This window comes from Crotalus tigris, unplaced genomic scaffold (assembly GCF_016545835.1).
Source record: "Crotalus tigris isolate CLP2741 ecotype Arizona unplaced genomic scaffold, ASM1654583v1 scf7180000018217.1405312, whole genome shotgun sequence".
Lineage (NCBI taxonomy): Eukaryota > Metazoa > Chordata > Lepidosauria > Squamata > Viperidae > Crotalus > Crotalus tigris.
Genome location: NW_024096887.1, coordinates 193,132 through 211,326, shown reverse-complemented (window position 1 = coordinate 211,326; position 18,195 = coordinate 193,132). Strand labels below are relative to the sequence as shown.

The 18,195-nt window shown below is 37.2% G+C and overlaps 1 protein-coding gene across 3 annotated transcripts in view; it reads right to left on the bottom strand.

Moving 5' to 3' along the window:
• Positions 1-18,195, bottom strand: part of RC3H1 (ring finger and CCCH-type domains 1) — an 82,594-nt gene that overhangs the window by 13,434 nt on the left and 50,965 nt on the right. For all 3 annotated transcript variants that reach the window (XM_039348958.1, XM_039348956.1, XM_039348957.1), the window contains exons 13-17: positions 17,124-17,282; positions 15,176-15,328; positions 13,879-14,092; positions 5,389-5,479; positions 5,149-5,278 (exon numbers count right to left, since the gene is read on the bottom strand). In XM_039348958.1, the coding sequence (XP_039204892.1) occupies positions 5,149-5,278; positions 5,389-5,479; positions 13,879-14,092; positions 15,176-15,328; positions 17,124-17,282 (747 nt within the window). The remainder of the gene's footprint in view (positions 1-5,148; positions 5,279-5,388; positions 5,480-13,878; positions 14,093-15,175; positions 15,329-17,123; positions 17,283-18,195) is intronic.

Below are 18,195 nucleotides of genomic sequence, written 5' to 3'. Positions count from 1 at the left end.
ACCCATTTTCAATGCCCTAGCTGAGGGAAGGAGGTTCTCACCCAAGATTTGATGGTACATGGCCCTGTCCATCATCCCTTTGATGTGGTGAAGTTGTCCTGTCCCCTTAGCAGAAAAACACTCACAAACCATGTTTCCACCTCCATGTTTGATGGTGGGGATGATATTCTTGGGGTCATAGGCAGCATTCATCCTCCTTCAAACACGATGAGTTGAGTTGATGCCAAAGAGCTCAATTCTGGTCCCATCTGACCACAACACTTTAACCCAGATGATGGTAATAATAACAATAATAACAACAACAACGAAGTTGGAAAGGACCTTGGAGGTCATCTAGTCCAACCCCCTGCTCAGGCAAAATACCCTATACCATTTCAGACAAATGGCTGTCCAATCTCTTCTTAAAGACTTCCGGTATTGGAGCATTCACAGCTTCTGGAGGCAGGTTGTTCCACTGATTAATTGTTCTGTCAGGAAGTTTTCCTTAGTTTTAGGTTGCTTCTCTTTGGTTAGTTTCTACCCATTGCTTCTTGCCTTCAGGTGCTTTGGAGAATAGCTTGACTTCTTTGTGGCAACCCCTGAGATATTCAAACACTGCTATTATGTCACCCCTCATCCTTCTCTTGATTAAACTAGACATAACCAATTCCAGCAATCGTTCCTTGTATGTTTTAGCCTCCACTCCCCTAATCATCTTTGTTGCTCTTCTCTGTACTCCTTCTAGAGTTTCAACATCTTTTTTACATCGTGGTGACCAAAACTGGATGCAGTATTCCAAGTGTGGCCTTACCAAGGCATTGTAAAGTGGTATTAATACTTCACGTGATCTTGATTCTATCCCTATTAATGCAGCCTAGCACTGTGTTGGCTTTTTTCACAGCTGCAGCACACTACTGGCTCATATTTAAGTGATTGTCCACTAGGACTCCAAGATCCCTCTCAGTTACTACTATTGAGCAAGGTAAACTATACCTGTGCATTTGTTTTTTCTTGCCTAAATGTAGAACCTTACTTTTTTCACCACTGAATTTCATTTTGTTAGATAGTGCCCAATGTTCAATTCTGTCCAGAGCCTTCTGTATCATACTTAAGCCTGTCTTCTGGAGTGTTGGCTATTCCTCCCAGCTTGGTGTCATCTGCAAATCTGATGAGTTCCCCATCTATCCCCTCATCCAAATCATTGATGATGTTGAAGAGCACTGGTCCTAGGACAGAGCCCTGGGGCACCCCACTACTCACTTCCCTCAATGTAGATGCAGTTCCATTGAGGACCACACGCTGAGTACGGCCGGTCAGCCAGCTACGAATCCATCTGGTGGTGATGCTGTCTAACCCACATTTTTCTATCTTATCAAGTAGTAGATTGTGATTTACTTTATCAAATGCCTTACTGAAGTTCAAATAAATTATATCCACAGCATTCCTCTGGTCCACTAATTTTGTCATTTGGTCAAAGAATGCGATAAGATTTGTCTGGCATGATCTGTTTTTGACAAACCTATGCTGGCTTTTGGTAATGACTTTGACTCTAGATGTTCGCTGATTCGTTTTTTGATTATCTTTCCCAGAATTTTCCAGGGTATTGAGGTCAGGCTGATAGGTCTGTAATTTCCTGGATCCATTTTTTTTCCTTTTTTGAAGATGGGAACTAGATCAGCTCCTTTCCAGTCCTCCGGTAATTTCCCAGTGCTCCAGGATCTTTGAAAGATATAGTTCAGTGGTTCTGAGATCACATCTGCCAGTTCCTTCAGAACCTTAGGATGTAAAGCATCTGGTCCTGGTGATTTGAACTCGTCTAGACTGGACAGGTGCTCACTTACCATTTTCTAGCCTATCTTATGTTTCTAATCTGTTTTTTTATGGTACTGTTTTTAATAGATTGGGCTGTTTTTTGCCTTTGTGTAAAAGTCTTTGTGTAAAGACGGATGCAAAAAACAAGTTAAATAGTTCCACTTTCTCCCTGTTTGTCATCTGAATGGATCATTCAGATGTTCATTGGCAAACTTCAGATGGGCCTGTACATATGCTTTCTTGAGCAGGGGGACCTTGCAGGCGTTGCAGGATTTCAGTCCTTCATGGCATAGTGTCTTACCAATTGTTTTCTTAGTGACTATGGTCCCAGTTGCCTTGAGATCATTGACAAGATCCTTCTGTGTAGTTCTGGGCTGATTCCCCACCATTCTCATGATCACTGAAACTCCATAAGGTGAGATCTTGCATGGAACCCCAGACAGAGGGAGATTGACAGTTATTTTGTGTTTCTTCCATTTGTGAATAATCGCACCAACTGTTGTCACCTTCTCACCAAGCTGGTTGGCAATTGTCTTGATTGATTGCTTCTGTGGACAGATGTCTTTTATACAGGTAACAAGCTGAGATTAGGAGCCCTCCCTTTAAGAGAGTGCTCCTAATCTCAGCTCATTACCTTTATAAAAGATACCTGGGAGCCAGAAATCTTGCTGATTGATAGGGAATCAAATACTTATTTCACTCATTAAAATGCAAATCAATTTATAACTTTTTTGTAATGCGTTTTTCTGGATTTTTTTCTTGTTGTTGTTCTGTCTCTCACTGTTAAAATAAACCTACCATTACAATTATAGACTGATTATTTCTTTGTCAGTGGGCAAACATACGAAGTCAGCAGTGGGCCTTGAGCTGTTTGCAATTGGGCTGTGGAAACGGCAGGCGCATGTCCTCATTTGCTTGAGCAGCGAGCAAGCACATACACGTGTGCTCCATTTGCGTGAGCGGTAGACGCACGTACACACTGTTCACGCAAATGGAGCTGGGCATATGTTACAGCTACTCGTGAGAAACCATCTCCTCTCCCCCCTCCAGTTCGTAAAGCCAGAAAGGTTGGGGAACTCTGATATAATATATAATTTTAAAATGTCTGTGTCTAGAAAATCTGATCTGGTAGATAGCGTAGTACTATAATACATAGATAATAATTACTATATAGTAAGGCATACTAATTTAAATGTCATTAACATAGTAAATTGAGAATTCTGGGGAATCCAAAAATAAAAATATCCAGACAATCCTTTTATTAGAGAACCTGTATAGAATGTAGTTTTTAAAATATTTGTAAATATTGCTAGAATATGGTACATTAAATTAAATATTCTAGAATATAGGGAGGAAATGATTAAGAAATCGTCTATCCAGGGTAAGACCATTTTGATGTAACATGTTATGTTGTTAATTAATTTTGTCTTGGAAAATTCACTGATTTCATTCTTCATTAAAATGAACTGCAATAATTTAGAAAATATGAAGATGATAATATACACTTTTTAATGACTAAAAATATCAGTATTCCAGTATAGTATTTCTATCAACTCTACAATGATCTACAAAATTTTATCTTTTTCTATATTTCTATTTTTTTTTTTTTTTTGCTGATAATCCTGATTTACACCACTGTTAGGAAATCTGACTTGCATACAGTACTCCTTGCTTAATGACCAGTCATTTAACAACCATTCGAAATTATGACAAACTACCCCAGAGCTATTTAGTACTTATTTTCAAAGTTCTGAAGCCAACCTCATGACTGCATTTTGGGCACTTGGCCACCGGCTCACATTTATAGCCATTTGCAGCATCTTGCAGTCATCTGGCCACAATTTTTAGTGTTCAGCCAATTTCTGGCAAAAAATGTCCATGGGGGAAAATAGATTCGGTCAATGACTGCTGCTATAAAATCAGTCATGGTCATGTATTGACTCACTTAATAACTGCCATGACCTATGACCACAATACCAGTCTCAATTACGATTCTAAGTACAGGACTACCTATATGCAAGTTTTTGTATTTATAGGCTGCAATTGATAAGACAGAGATCAGGTGTAATTAATCAATCAGAATGATAAACAAACTGCAACAATGTATTATAACAAGTGACAGGAGAACAAACTGAAGACTTAAGCCTTGGGGCTTACATCTTTCCTTGACTTTGCATGACAGCATCAAGTTCTTAGAGAATGAATTATTGCACTGATCTAGAGATGGCAATGTGTTTCATTGAGGAAGATGGGCGGTTCAGAAATAGGAAATATAATAAATATATAATTCTCTTATAACAAGTAATTTGATTAAAAATTAACAACTTAACTATATGATGAATATATATATATATATATATATATATATATATATATATATATATATATATATATGGCTGATTTTTAGTACATTAGAGCTATAATGTAGTTTTTAGTGTTTTGCGCTTTTCTCCTTTTTTATAAGATGAATTAAAATATATTTTTAAAAGAAAAAAATAATGATAATAAAGAAGACTAATATCAAGGTGGGCATTTTCAAGCCATCCAATACTCCTCCATTAAGCACCAGCAAACACAGCATGCACAAATTAAGCACAACTTGTGTTGTCTTCAACAGCAACACAAGAATTTAAAATCTTCAGATGGTCACTCATGACCTAGATACTTTGTAAATAAATGACTGCAATGTATTCTACATAGGGCTGCCCTTGACGACCACCCGGAAGCTACAGTTGGTTCAGAATGCAGCAACCTAGGCAATAATGGATGTTGTGGTATATGCATTGATACCCACTGCTCCACAGGCTACCAGTTGGCTTCCAGGTACAATTCTAGGTGCTCATTAGTAAAGTAATTCACCATAATCTAGCTCATGTTGTCTTTTGCGAAAGCACAGATATTCTGGGATATATAGGTTATAGTCAACACTACTGTCCATTATGCTATCATAAATTTAAATTTTCAACTCAAGAAGTAAACTTTCTACATAAGTTCTCAATAAATTATGTATAGCTATCATCTGATCTGCTATTTAGGGAAAAAAAGAACACTATAAAGTGAAGTAAAACAGATTTCCATTACAAAAGAGTTATGGATCTCAAGTTTGTGAACATGTGTGGAAGGGTATGGAGAAGAACAAATATTATATGCAAATGAATACAGAAGTCAATGGTACCAGCCATTTCTTCCTTACTACTGTCATTTTAAAATCACATTCAAAATGACTGAACAGTGGCGAGTTTTTCATTCTGAATCATTTGAATGCAATATAAAAATCTATTTACAGTTCTCTGCCTCTCTCTCCTTTTCATTTCTCTAGTTCTTTCTAAGAAAAAGTACAGAACTAAGAATACATACCTCAAGTCCTCGTGTCTGCTGACTTATCTGATGGTTTAACTGCTGCAGTTCAAGACGAAGCTGCTGTTCTCTCTCAGATGATGGCAAAGATTTTCCATGGTTAGCAATATCTGTCATAGATAATCTCTCCCTTTTGGGATAGATAATTGTTTGGAAGGGGAAAAAGTTTTGTTGTTGTTCTTGCTTCTCAGTTTAATTGAGAAAAAATATGTATAGCACATGCAAATTCAAACCCCCTACCTGTCACCAAGCCGGCCCTGAGAAGGTACAGTTTGATGGGGTGAATATGGAGAACCTCCCCATGCACTGTGTGTTCCATATGGGCTGTAATCTATAAAGAACAGAAAAATTCTATACAAAAATTATTCATTAGACTTATCATAATAAAATACTAGTATTAACTCAATTTCCAAATCAGCCTTCTATGCTGTAAAGACTGCATTTACAACAGATCACTATGAGTCACCATTTATTTTTATATACAGTATATTCTCTCTTTTTAATATAGTGGTTCTATGTAAAACAAACAGGTTTTTTATGTTTGTCATAATTTTAATAGCCTGAGGTCCTATTTTCCTCCTCTTTTAAACAGCTAATAGTTCACAGCAAATAGATCTGAACATGCATATTTCAAAGCTGCATGGCCCAATCTGTGACTACCTTACTGCCCCCTCTAAGAGGAATGAAGTCATCTTGGCTGACTTTTCCATCAATTTTCCAAGGCAGCAAAATGCAGGCTGGGGCTCCATTCCCACCTGCAGAATGAAGCTGCTTCTTCGGCCACAGAAGAAGTGGACCAGCTGGGTGGGGCTATTGGTGCCCACGAAAATAAAACCTGGTGCTTCTTTTGGAGGAGCAAAAAAAAAATAAAAAATAAAAAATAAGTCTTATTTTGGGGAAAACAAGGTAGGATTGTTCTGGTGAATGCCATAAAAGGATACCACACAACTTTTCATTATTTCTATTTAAAACTAAAAATTGGAATGATCTGAAAATAACCTTTTCTAGAAAAAGAATTAAAAGAACACAAATCTGTCTTATACCCAGAGATCTATATATTATAAATAAATGACTCATCTCCCCTAGTCTGCAAGTTAACATCAGTGCCACAAAGTCTCCATAATTTGGAACACAAACATTCACAGTAACAAGTGCCTTATCTTTCTTCACTAGTATTAACTTTAAAACAGGAGCTTAGCTTATACTTCATAGAGGAAAATAAACAGTAACCAATATATGAGACATTATCATTTTAGCCACTGTCTATCCACTTGCAGGATGAAGGCCTCTTCCGATGTTTCCAACCAATACGGCCCTGAGCTTTCTTTTGCCAATTGGGCCTGCAATACTTGCTGATGTCGTCACTCCATCTTGTTTTACGTCTCTTTCATGGACATTTTTTATCAAGTGGGATCCATTCTATGGCTGCCTTGGTCAGTTCTTCTTGCTATGGGACCATTTCAATTATTTTACTCTCTTGATGATATTGTATACTTTCATTTGTTCTCTAATCCATGTGCGGGTCTTTCTATCTTGTCTTGTAATGCTGAGCATGTAATCTTTTTTAAAAAAATATATTTTATTATTTTTTTACAATAATAATCTTTAGTGCTTCATGAACAGTGTGTTGTCTGGGTTCATATATTTAAAAGAATAATAATTAATTTCTACAATTAATCAATATGTTGGTTGGTAATATATTTCTTGGTCCTCTCTTCTTCCAGTAATATTCTCCTTTTGTCTACATTAAACAAATATAATTCTTAATATTTTCGGTATATACCAAGTTGAATATTGTTGGAATATTCATGAGCAGGAAGAGTCATGTGGTAACTCAGTCAGCCAATGTGAGAAAAGTGCTATTGAGTGTGTGCAAAAGGGTATTGAGTTAGGAGCTGGATTTTTTTTATTCAGTCTCAGGTCTGTCTCTGTATCTCTCTGTAAGAAGTCTTCATTGTGCTATGTTGTTATAAAGAAGAATGTATGGTATTGTAAATATTTTGATATGAATATAAAGTGGTTATTTGAATCAGCTAAATGCAGTCAACTGTGAGAGCTTCTGATTTATTTTTACCAACAAAGAAACAAAAATTCTCTATCAGGTTATGGGCCCAGAGCTTACTAAGGACTGCATTGTAATTTAAAGCTGGAAGAAATTGCCTGTGTTTAGAAAGTATAAGAACAAGGCAGAATTAGCAGAATGGCTGCAATGGAATTTAAGGAAAGCTCTGTGCCTCATTTGGGCCAGAAAAATAACATTGTGTGGGCTGCAAAAATGGAATGTTTGCTGAACGCTAAAGAGCTGTGGTATATCGTAGAAAATCCACCTCAAGTGTTTGCAGCTGCTGATCAGAAAAGTCATGATCGAGCAATGGCTTATCTCATCTTGAATTTAGATGATGAACAATTTCTAAATGTTGCAAATTTAAAGACTGCAAAGGAGATTTGGTTGAAGTTGAGAGCTGTGCACGTGAATGTTTCTGCATGCAATATAGTGCAATTGTCAAGAAACTTTACAGGGCCTGTTTGCAACCAGGTGAATCTGTGGAACAGCATTTAAATAAAATGCAAAGTTTATTTTTGGACTTAGAACAATGTGGGATTAAATTCCCTGAGTCCCAGAAGGTTTTATTGGTGTTGAACAGTTTAGATAAAACCTGGGACACAGTTTCTGCGATATTTGAGTGTAAAGAAGAGCAAGACTTAAATTTTGAGGCTTTAAAGGCATATTTGCTTAATGAAGAAGAAAAGCAACATTTTAGGAACAGCCACGAGGAGGTGAAATTCCTGAGGAGGGGTCCAGACTGCAAGTCTCCGGAGAAGGACCAAGCAGCAGATGGGACCACGTTGCAACAAACGAAAGATTGTGCAAGCAGAGGGCTCAGCAAGAGAAAAATTGCTACATTTGTGGTGCAAGCACACATCTGAAAAGGAACTGTTTGCAGAGGACATTTGTGCAAGCAAAGAAAACTGATTTGCAAAAGGAACATTTTGGTGTTGCAAGTTTGTTATAGCAACAATAGAGACAAGTGGCTAATAGATAGTGGGGCAAGTCAAACAATTGTTAATGACTCTGAATTATTTTGCAGGTTTGTTCCAGTAGCACAAGAAGCTGTGGCTTTGGCAAATGGCCAGAAAGCAAAAATCATCGGAAGAGGAAATGTAAAAAATTCTATATTTGGAATCAAAGTTCACCAATGTGCTTTATGTACCTGAGATGGAACATAATTTGTTAAGTGTGTCTAATTTAGACAAACAAGGTTTTGAGACCATTTTTGTAAATGGGAAGTGTCTCATCAAAAGGAATGGGAATATTTGTGCAGAAGGCATAAAGGAAGAGCCGAGGTGGCGCAGCAGTTAGAGTGCAGTACTGCAGGCCACTTTAGCTGACTGTGTTCAGCAGGTCAGCGGTTCAAATCTCACCGGCTCAAGGTTGACTCAGCCTTCCATCCTTCCGGGGTAGGTAAAATGAGGACCCAGATTGTTGGGGGCAATGTAAATATATATATACATTGCTTACTGGTGTACACCGCTTAGAGAGTGCTTGCACTTAAAACGGTATATAAGTCTCATAAATAAATAAATAAGATAATCTATATGTATTGGAGGGACAAAAGGTTCAATGATCCCATATATTTAAGAATGTTGCAGAACACGATTCGTGCGTTCATCTTCTACATAAAAGACTTGGCCATGCAAGCTTTAAGGTTTTGCAGCAAATACAAGAGTTTGCAGAAGGGCTAAATTTGAAGGGATGCAAAACATATTTGGACTGTGCAGTATGCAAAGCATCGAAGTCAAAGGCATTCCCAGTTAGTAACTATAGCACAAGACAAACAAAAAGAGCTCTAGAGCTGGTCCATGCAGATCTGGTGGGACCTATGCAAGCCAGTTTGGGAGGAGCAAAGTATGCACTGGTAATTGTTGATGATTACAGCAGGTATGGGTTTTGCTACTTGCTTAAAGGTAAGACAGAGGTGCTACAACAATTCAAACAGTGGGTAAGTTTTGTAGAGAGATGGTACAGACAACAAGTGTGTCAGTTACAAACTGACAGAAGTACTGAATTTATGTCAACTAAATTCCAACAATGGTTGGGGCAGTTGGGGATAAGACACAGACATACAAATCCTTACACAGCAGCAGAGAACAGTGTGGCTGAAAGAAGGAATGGTGTTTTGCAAACAATGAAAGATTCATTATTAGAGGATTCTGGTATGAGCAGGTCATATTGGGGGAGAAGCCATATTAACTGCCAATTATATAGTTAACAGACTGTGGAGTTCCTCCATTAATAATACTCATATGCCATTCTATATGGGAGAAAGCCATCACTGGCACATTTGAGAATTTTTGGAAGTACTGCATGGGTACATATTCCGAAGGCAATCAGAAGAAAGAGACAGCAAAAGGCAAGAAAGCTCAGGTTTGTGGGCTATGAGCCAGGGTCAAAAGGATATCGCTTTAGCGATGGAAGTAAAAGAATTGTAATTTCAAGGTCTGCTAATTTTGCGGAACAAAATTGGGACAGAATTAATGCAAATTCTGGGTATGTCTCACTTAATGACGGTGATCTATTTAACGACAATAACTCATCTAATAATGGAAAAATGTTTATTGAAGATGTCAATGTTCAGGGAGGAGAGGCTGAACAAGACATGAAGCCAGAAAGACTTGAGACACAGGAGCAGTTAATACCACATAGGTCAGAGCGATGTAAAAAAGGAATTCCGCCTGACAGGTATTCTGCCAGCAAGGTAAAGGTTTGCAATGTGTGGTATGAGCCAAGAAGTTATAAAGAGGTGTTGGCATTACCAAAAGCTGAACAAAAAGATGGAAGGAGGCCATGGATAAAGAGATGAAATCCATGGGAGACCATGAAGTATTTAAATCAGTGACTTTGCCACAGGGAACCAAAGCTGTGGGTTGTAAGTGGGTATATAAAAAAAAGGTATTGCCAAATAATGATGTACAGTATAAGGCCAGGTTAGTGGCACAAGATTTTTCACAATTAAAGAATGTGCACTACGATGAAGTATTTGCGCCAACTGTGAAAAGTGAGAGTATAAGATTAGCACTGGCGTTGGCAGCGGCATATAAGCATAAAATCTAGCACTTTGATATCACAACTGCATTCCTCAATGCTGAGTTAGAGGAAGAAATTTATATGATCCAAGCACCAGGGTATGAAATTACAAAGCCTAACATGGTGTATAAATTAAACAAGGCTATTTATGGGCTGAAGCAGTCAGCCAGAAACTGGAGTATCTGTTTAGATACTGCTTTAAAGGGTCTTGGATTTAAGAGTTGCAAAGCTAATAACTGAATACATACTGGACAGTTACAAGGAGGGAATTGTCTACTGTTATCATTTGTTGATGATCTTTGCTTCATCGCAAAGGATGCATCACAAGTCAAGGAATTTGCTGATAAATTAGGAAAGAAATTCGAATTAAAGAATTTGGGAGAAATAAAACATTATCTCGGTGTAGAGATACAGAAAAATGAAAAAGGTGGTTATATTCTCAGTCAAAGGAGAAAAATTGAGCAGTTATTGGAAAAATATAATATGAAAGATAGCAATACTGCTCCCACACCCATGAGTACGGATTTTTATAATAGTTTAAGTGCGGATAAAGGTGAAACCTGTGATCAAGAGATATATCACTCAGCAATAGGGAGTTTGTTATATCTATCACAGTGGTCAGACCAGACATAGCTTGTGCAGTAAGCATTTTGAATCGTTTTACTGCTGCACCTACAAAGTTACATTGGATGGGTGTAAAAAGAGTTCTCAGATATTTAAAGGGAACCATAAATTTGGGTATTCAAATACAGATTACTGAGGAATTGAAATTAAAGTGTTATGTCGATAGTGATTATGCAAATGACATAAACACAAGGAAATCAAATTCTGGGATTATAATATTGTTTGGAGGGACTCTGATTGGATGGAAGTCCAGAAAACAAACAACTGTTGCTATTTCAACAGCGGAAGCAGAGTTTATTGCTTTATCTGAATTGTGTTCTGAAGTAACATGGTATGTACAGTTGCTGCAAGATTTAAATATTAATGTAAAAGAATCTGTAAAGGTATTTGAAGACAATGCTGCCTGTATAAAAATGGCAACTGGTGACAGGGTGAAGAACAGAAGTAAACATATAGACATTAAGTATTGTAATGTCAGGGAAGTGGTAAAAGAAAAATTGATTAGTTTACATCATTGTTCTTCTGAGAATAATTTGGCAGACATGATGACTAAACCATTGGGTGGTGTTCACTATGGAGAATGTATTAAGTCAATAGATCTGATGTCTCTTCCTGTCATGAATGGAGGAACAAAAATTCTCTAACAAATATAAACATTTTTTAGTATTTATGCATATAATAACATCAACATATAACATGTTTTTAATCAGCTTGTGTTTCCATTGTATTTATAAGTCATCTTATTAAGTCATTATATGTCCTGTTTTCAAGATTCTTATTGAAGCTTAGTTTTCCCTCAGTATTCAGAACACGCTTATCAGTCATAATTTTCTCAAAATTCATTACTTTTAAATATCCAAACTTTTCATTTAAATAGACTCTCTCAATGTTTTAACATTTCATATATTCTAAAAATATTATATTACTTATATATCTTATTCCTCTTACTATAGGGTCCCTTTACAAGCTTTATCTATTCTTTTGGCCATATTTCAATAATATTTAATCCTATAATACACCATCTAATAATCTTGCTCTAAGGCCTCTTTATTTACACACACACACACACACACACACACACACACACACACACACACACACACCATATTCAAGCAAGTGTTTAGTCATATAATATTCCATCTGATAGGTTGAATCACATCTCTTGACTCCAACTCTAATCTTCTTTTGCCAGGTCACTTTCCAAATCAGTAAGTTTGGCATGCCAGGTTGTATTTTTGTTAAGTGTTGTTGGGACAAAAAAGACAAATCAAGTAAAGTATCAGTTTTTTGTTTCCCACGTTTTAATGATTCTTCTGACACTTCTGACAGAATTAATTTTATTAGTTCTTTTTTATCCTCAAATTTGTTTTGAAGTCCTGGAGGATAAAGCATCTTTTTTGTCTTCTTTATTATAGTGAGGTATTGCAGAATTTTTTTTTGTATTAAATTGTAGTTTTCTTCATTTGTAGCTTTTCTATTTAAGTCACTTTCATTTAATTTATGTTGTTTTCTGATTTGTTTGTTCATTCTTTGTTGTCATTCTTTGTTGGCCAACATATATATAGTGGTCTACTATGTTTAATTCTTCTCTACACACACACACACACACACACACAAACACACACACACACACATTTTCTTGCTTTGGTGAATTTATTAAATATAACCTGGCTCTTTTTCAGGTTTATTTTTAAGCCAAATGGTTCTCCTGCTTTATGCAGTTCTTGTATCTGTGTTTGTAGCTCTTCTGGGTGTTGTAAGAAGAGAACAATATCATCTGTAAAACTTAAGTGATTTAAATAGGTGCCAATGATTTTAATTCCATCTTTTGCCCAGTCTAGTTTGCAAAATATTTCTTCAAGGCAGGCTGGAAAAAGAATAGGTGATATTGTATCGCCTTGTCGTACACCTTGTTCTATGTTGATTTCCACCAATATATGAGTACTAGCATTACTTTTAATTAAAATATATAAACTTTGTTCATACAGTAGAGCTATGACAAAAATCAAAAGTCTACAGGTAGTTCTCAGTTTACAATCACAATTGGGACTGGAATCTTCGTCAATGAGTGAAAAGAATCACTAAGCAAAGTACCTACATGATCGCTTCACTCAACAACCATAATTTTGGCTTTCCCAGTTGTGGTGGTTCAGTGGGTTTTTTTGGGCCATTAAGTGGAGTGCCAGGAAGAAGGCACTTTCCCTGCCTCATCACATCTGGGAGGTCTGCCCCCCCCCCGTGCCTGGGTCCACTTACCTTTGCCTTTTTCTGCAGCTGCAGGCACAACCAGCCAAATTCAAGGTGCAGACATCCTTGAGGCCATCCTGCAAGTGGACCCCATTCTCGCAATCATGGAAAGGTTCCTTCTCCAAAATGCACAATTTGGAAAAGAGGCCTTCCAAATGATTGCATGATTGTGTTTTCTACCCTTCCTAGCCTAGGGTAGAAAACTAGCAAGTGCAATTGTCTTGACGGTTAGAAATCTTTCTGACCTTCAGAATGATAGCGTTCACTAGCTTTCTAGCCCTAAGAAACTAGCAAATCTTTTAAGATTTGAGGTCTGTTCCTGAAGTCCACCAAGTGAGTTCCCCTCCCTTCTTTGTGAGGAGTAGAAACCCCTCAGTCCACTGAAGGAACTAACCTCAAATTCTAAAGACCCGAGATCCATTCCTGAAGTCTGCTGAGGTATTTCTCCTCTGCTTGCAAATTTCCCACCAGCTTCCCCATTGAAAGGAGGGGGTCACATAATGGGGGGGGGCGCAGAGTGACTTTTTATGGTGGCCAGAAGTGCTTTAACTTTGAATAGTCATTAAGCAATCAGTTATAAATTGAGGACTACTTATATTCCCCTATTTATGGGGAGCCAGTATTATTTCAGCTTTCTTTTGATTTTAATGTCACCTGCCAACCTATGTCTAAATCCATTTCCCTAACCAAGCCACAGTACTGATTCAAAGCTATTACCAAAACAAGACAAAACAAAAACAAAAAAACAACAACAGGAAAATAAATCTTTATACCTGAAACACTGACTGATTTTGCAGAAGCCCCTTGAACTGTCATGGCTTGCATGGGGCCTGGATTCTGGTACATTGCTTTGGAGGTACGTGAGATGGCACCAAACCTCGAAACTGTAGGTCTATCTCCAAAGGGAATAAGATCATCATCACCAGTCTCTGCTGCTCTCCTTTGTAAATCCAAACGTTGATCTCGCATTCCCTTGCTGTCCACATTCTGGAGTGAGAGATTAAATGATCAGAATTACAAGCAAGCTTCTCCTTTTTAGCCAACATATATCTCAGATGTTTCCATTTCACAAGCATGGTGGGAGGGAGCCTGATTGCAGAGACTTGCACAACAGTAATGTTTTAAACTTGTAAGCAAATAATATTAACAGCATTCAGACTATTCTTTACAGGCTAAATATTTAGTAGTATAAGGCCTTTGGAGGTAGGTACAATTTAAAAAATTGCTTTATCCATGAGACATTATTCCCTTCTCTTGAAAAATATTGTATTACCAGGCCTTTATGGACTTGGGAAGAAAATTTATAATGTATAACTTTATATGAGTGGAAAAGAGCTGGAGAAAAATTTATCCATACTTCATGCTTTCAAAGTCCTCTCCCCAATTTTACTTTATATATATGAAATTATAAACAGGGAGGGGGAAGAGATAAATTCTAACTCAGTTACGGACAGACAATTAGTAGAAAGACTGGAACAAGCAAAGTCAATGGTGAAGCTAGCAAGAAGTTGGAAGTCACAGTCATTTGAGGTCCTTGCTTAACAACCCACACAATTCTTGTTTAACAATGGCAACTGGGACTGCCAGAACTACAATCACCAAAGGGTGCAATCATGTGGCTTTTTGACTTATGACCATGTCCTTTAATGACTTGAGTTTCCAGTCCCAATTAGCGTTGTTAAATGAGAACTATCTATACCAGTAGTTCTCAACCTTTCTAATGCCGTGACCCCATAATACAGTTCCCCATGTTGTGGTGACCCCCCCAAGTGGGTGTGGCCACCAATAAGAGGGAGTAGGACAGCTAGGGAAAAGGGAAAAAAATGGCGGACAGCATGGTTTGGCGACCCCCATGAAATGGTCGTTTGACCCCAAATGGGGTCCCGACCCACAGGTTGAGAACCACTGATCTATACAGTGTTAGCACTGATCCTTAAACTTGTCAGCTGTTGCCATTATCATCTACAAATGTCTGGAGAATCTCTGTTGGAAACCTTTGTATAATCTGGTTATCTGGCATCTTACCAATTACCAAGAGTACCTTGCTGTTTTTTTTTTCAGCATGCTTACCACCATCTCCACAAGACCCACTGCCACAATGTCTTTGGGTTTTGCATCTTTGGTTCCAATGTAGGAGCCAATAGTGTCACACGACCAGGGAGAGTATTGGCTATAATCATTTCCTTTGTATTTTCCTGCTACCTTCAGGTCTTCATCCAAATACTGCATAAAAACAAAGCCCACTGATGTCAGTGAAAGAAAGAAAGAATGATGCGTTCATTCGGAATTACCTTGTCTAGACTAACTGCAGGTAAGAACTTTATTGAACACATAATTTGAGACAACCTATGAGGTTTGGAATTTCTCAAACTTTTAAAACTAGTTCCTAATCCCTGAGCTCATGTACTCTATTTTCTTCACCCTGAGGAGTAAAGCGGCAAGAGAGACTTACCAGAACAACCTGCAACCTTCCTTGCCAGCTTTCCCATTAACTGTGGTTGTGGGAAGCTGGCAGGGAAGGTCATAAATGGCGATCATATGACTGTGGCTCACTGCAATGTCATAATCATGAGTCAGGCATCAAAATGCCCAGATCACAATTATGTGATCATGGGACGTTGTGATGGCTGCAACTTCTTGGACAGTTAGTAAGTCCCCCTTGTTCAGCACCTTTGTAACTTTGAATGAGGGGTTGTAACCCAAGGACTACTTACAATCTGTAATTCTAGAGTATTGTGACCTTCAAAATGATCTACACCACCCTACACTACCCTGAAGTCCTATTTGAAGAGATTATGGTTAAACAAAATATAAAACAGAGTGCTGTGTAATGGCTTTATTAAATACACTGAGCCAACAGTTACGATCTTTGTAAAATTTAGTAACTTGTGGCTTTTCCTTTAGTAGCAACGACTTCAGCCAAATGTTTTATCTCTTGATCTATCCCATATATCAGTTTGCAAGTATTCTGATCTATTCTCTATACACACTGCTTTAACTCATTGATATTTTGCGGCTGCCTAGATGAACTGCTTGCTTTGGGTAATGCCAAAACATTGTCTTGTAGGAGTTGCTAATGCAATCCAGAATACATCTTATTTCAACGACTATTGAGCTATCCTGGCCCTGAAGAACCCCTCTTCTCTTCAAAAGATAAACTGCATTGCTATATTTCATGATTGAGAATAAGCTTTTTTGTTAGAATGTACTCTCCTTTTATTAGAATGTACTCTCTTTCTGAGTGTGAACTGATGAGTCCAAAGTCTTTGGCAGTTGGATTTGAAGCCCTTACCAGCCTTGTAAACATCAATAATTCTTTTTCTGAGGTCTGCAGAAATCTGTTTTGAAGGGACATGATTCATTTCCACAACCATCGATCATGAAATGCAGACTGATGGTGCCTGCCAACAATATTTTAATGGGAAGAGCCCCTCAAACTCAGCATCTGATTATCATCTCAGTGACTAGAACACCTGATTTAACTTATCCCTTAAGAGAGTTGGTTAACCTAGACTTCACATACATTTTTCCAATAAACACAGTGAATTCTACTCATTATGTCTGCAGGATTATGGATTCTTCTAAAAGATTCATAAAATTTTCTTAGCAATATATATATTTAAGCTTAATAAGCATGAGTTCATCATTAAGGGTATTCTAAGAATGCTAATTGAGATATTAAAATGCAAATCAATTTATAACTTTTTTGAAATGCATTTTTCTGGATTTTTGTTGTTGTTATTCTGTCTTTCACTGTTAAAATAAACTTACCATTAAAATTATAGACTGATCAGTGGGCAAATGTACAAAATCAGCAGGGGATCAAATAATTTTCTCTCACTGTAGGACTAGACCAGCCTTTTCCTTTTACATGATATAATAGGACTTAGATCATGGCAGAATATTCTTCAAACTGATCATTTACATTTTTCTTTTTAGGACAAATTTCTCATATTTTTTTCAATCACAGTGTACATGGGGCATATTCTCTACTAAATTGTTTTAAGCATATGCTTACCTCATCAGTGTGTAAAGAATGAGGCAGGGTTGGTGATGATGCAAATGGTGGTGGGGAGATGACCTTCCTTTCTTCCAGTTGAGCCATAATCTCCTTTCGCCTTCGATGCAATTCATCTAGACTAGGGTGTGGCTGAGGGGGAGCCCGACTATAAGGTTCCTAAAAAAGAAATGAAAGAAAAAAAAATGCAGATATAAAGATTCATGTATTCTACAAATGAACATAAATCTACAATCCCAAAGTTATAAGATATTCTAGCAAAGCAGCAAAATTATTTCAATACAAGTTTCTTAGATTCATTAATGTCTGTTGAGTAATTATCAATTTCATAAGACAAAAGGACAAAACTATTCTGCTCAATAACATTTTGAAGAAAATTAGGAATGCTACCTTAAATTTCCACAAAATTAATGTTAAGATTTAAATATCATATTTTCTAATTAAATTGTACGTTTTTAAATGTAAACCTAGCAAATTAACCACCTTTTTGTGACTGAAGAAACGGAAAACTACTACAATCCAAATGATACACTTCCAGGTTTGGAATCTGATAACCTGTTAAAAGTTATTATGCTAAATGTATTAATGTGCTTTCTAATCAGTGATACTGGTTTTTCATGAACATCTGACTACAGTCTTCACCTGATTATACTTAGTGAACAAATCGAAGGTCACCAAAGTCACATATATAGTATAAGAAACTATCTTGTTTCATTAACACTGTTATACAATCAGAAAGCATAAATATGAACAATCTAAAATAGATATTTATAGTCTGCTCAGTGTGGCTTTGAGGAAGGTAGGAAACCACAGCAGTTAGCAATTCATTGTCTGCAGACATTAGAATACAGTAACCTGGGCTGCAATTTATCCTGCCATCTACAGGCTATCCAGATATTTAAAACCCACACTGGCCTCTTTCAGAGATATCCAATCAGTTTGTCTCTCTAAACTCTGGAATGTCCCAAAACAAGATATCCCAACCACTCTATAGTTGTCCTTATTCATTACTACACATCAGAAATACTATTTATCTGTCTGGTTTGTGTATCAGTGAATGGATGACTTCAGC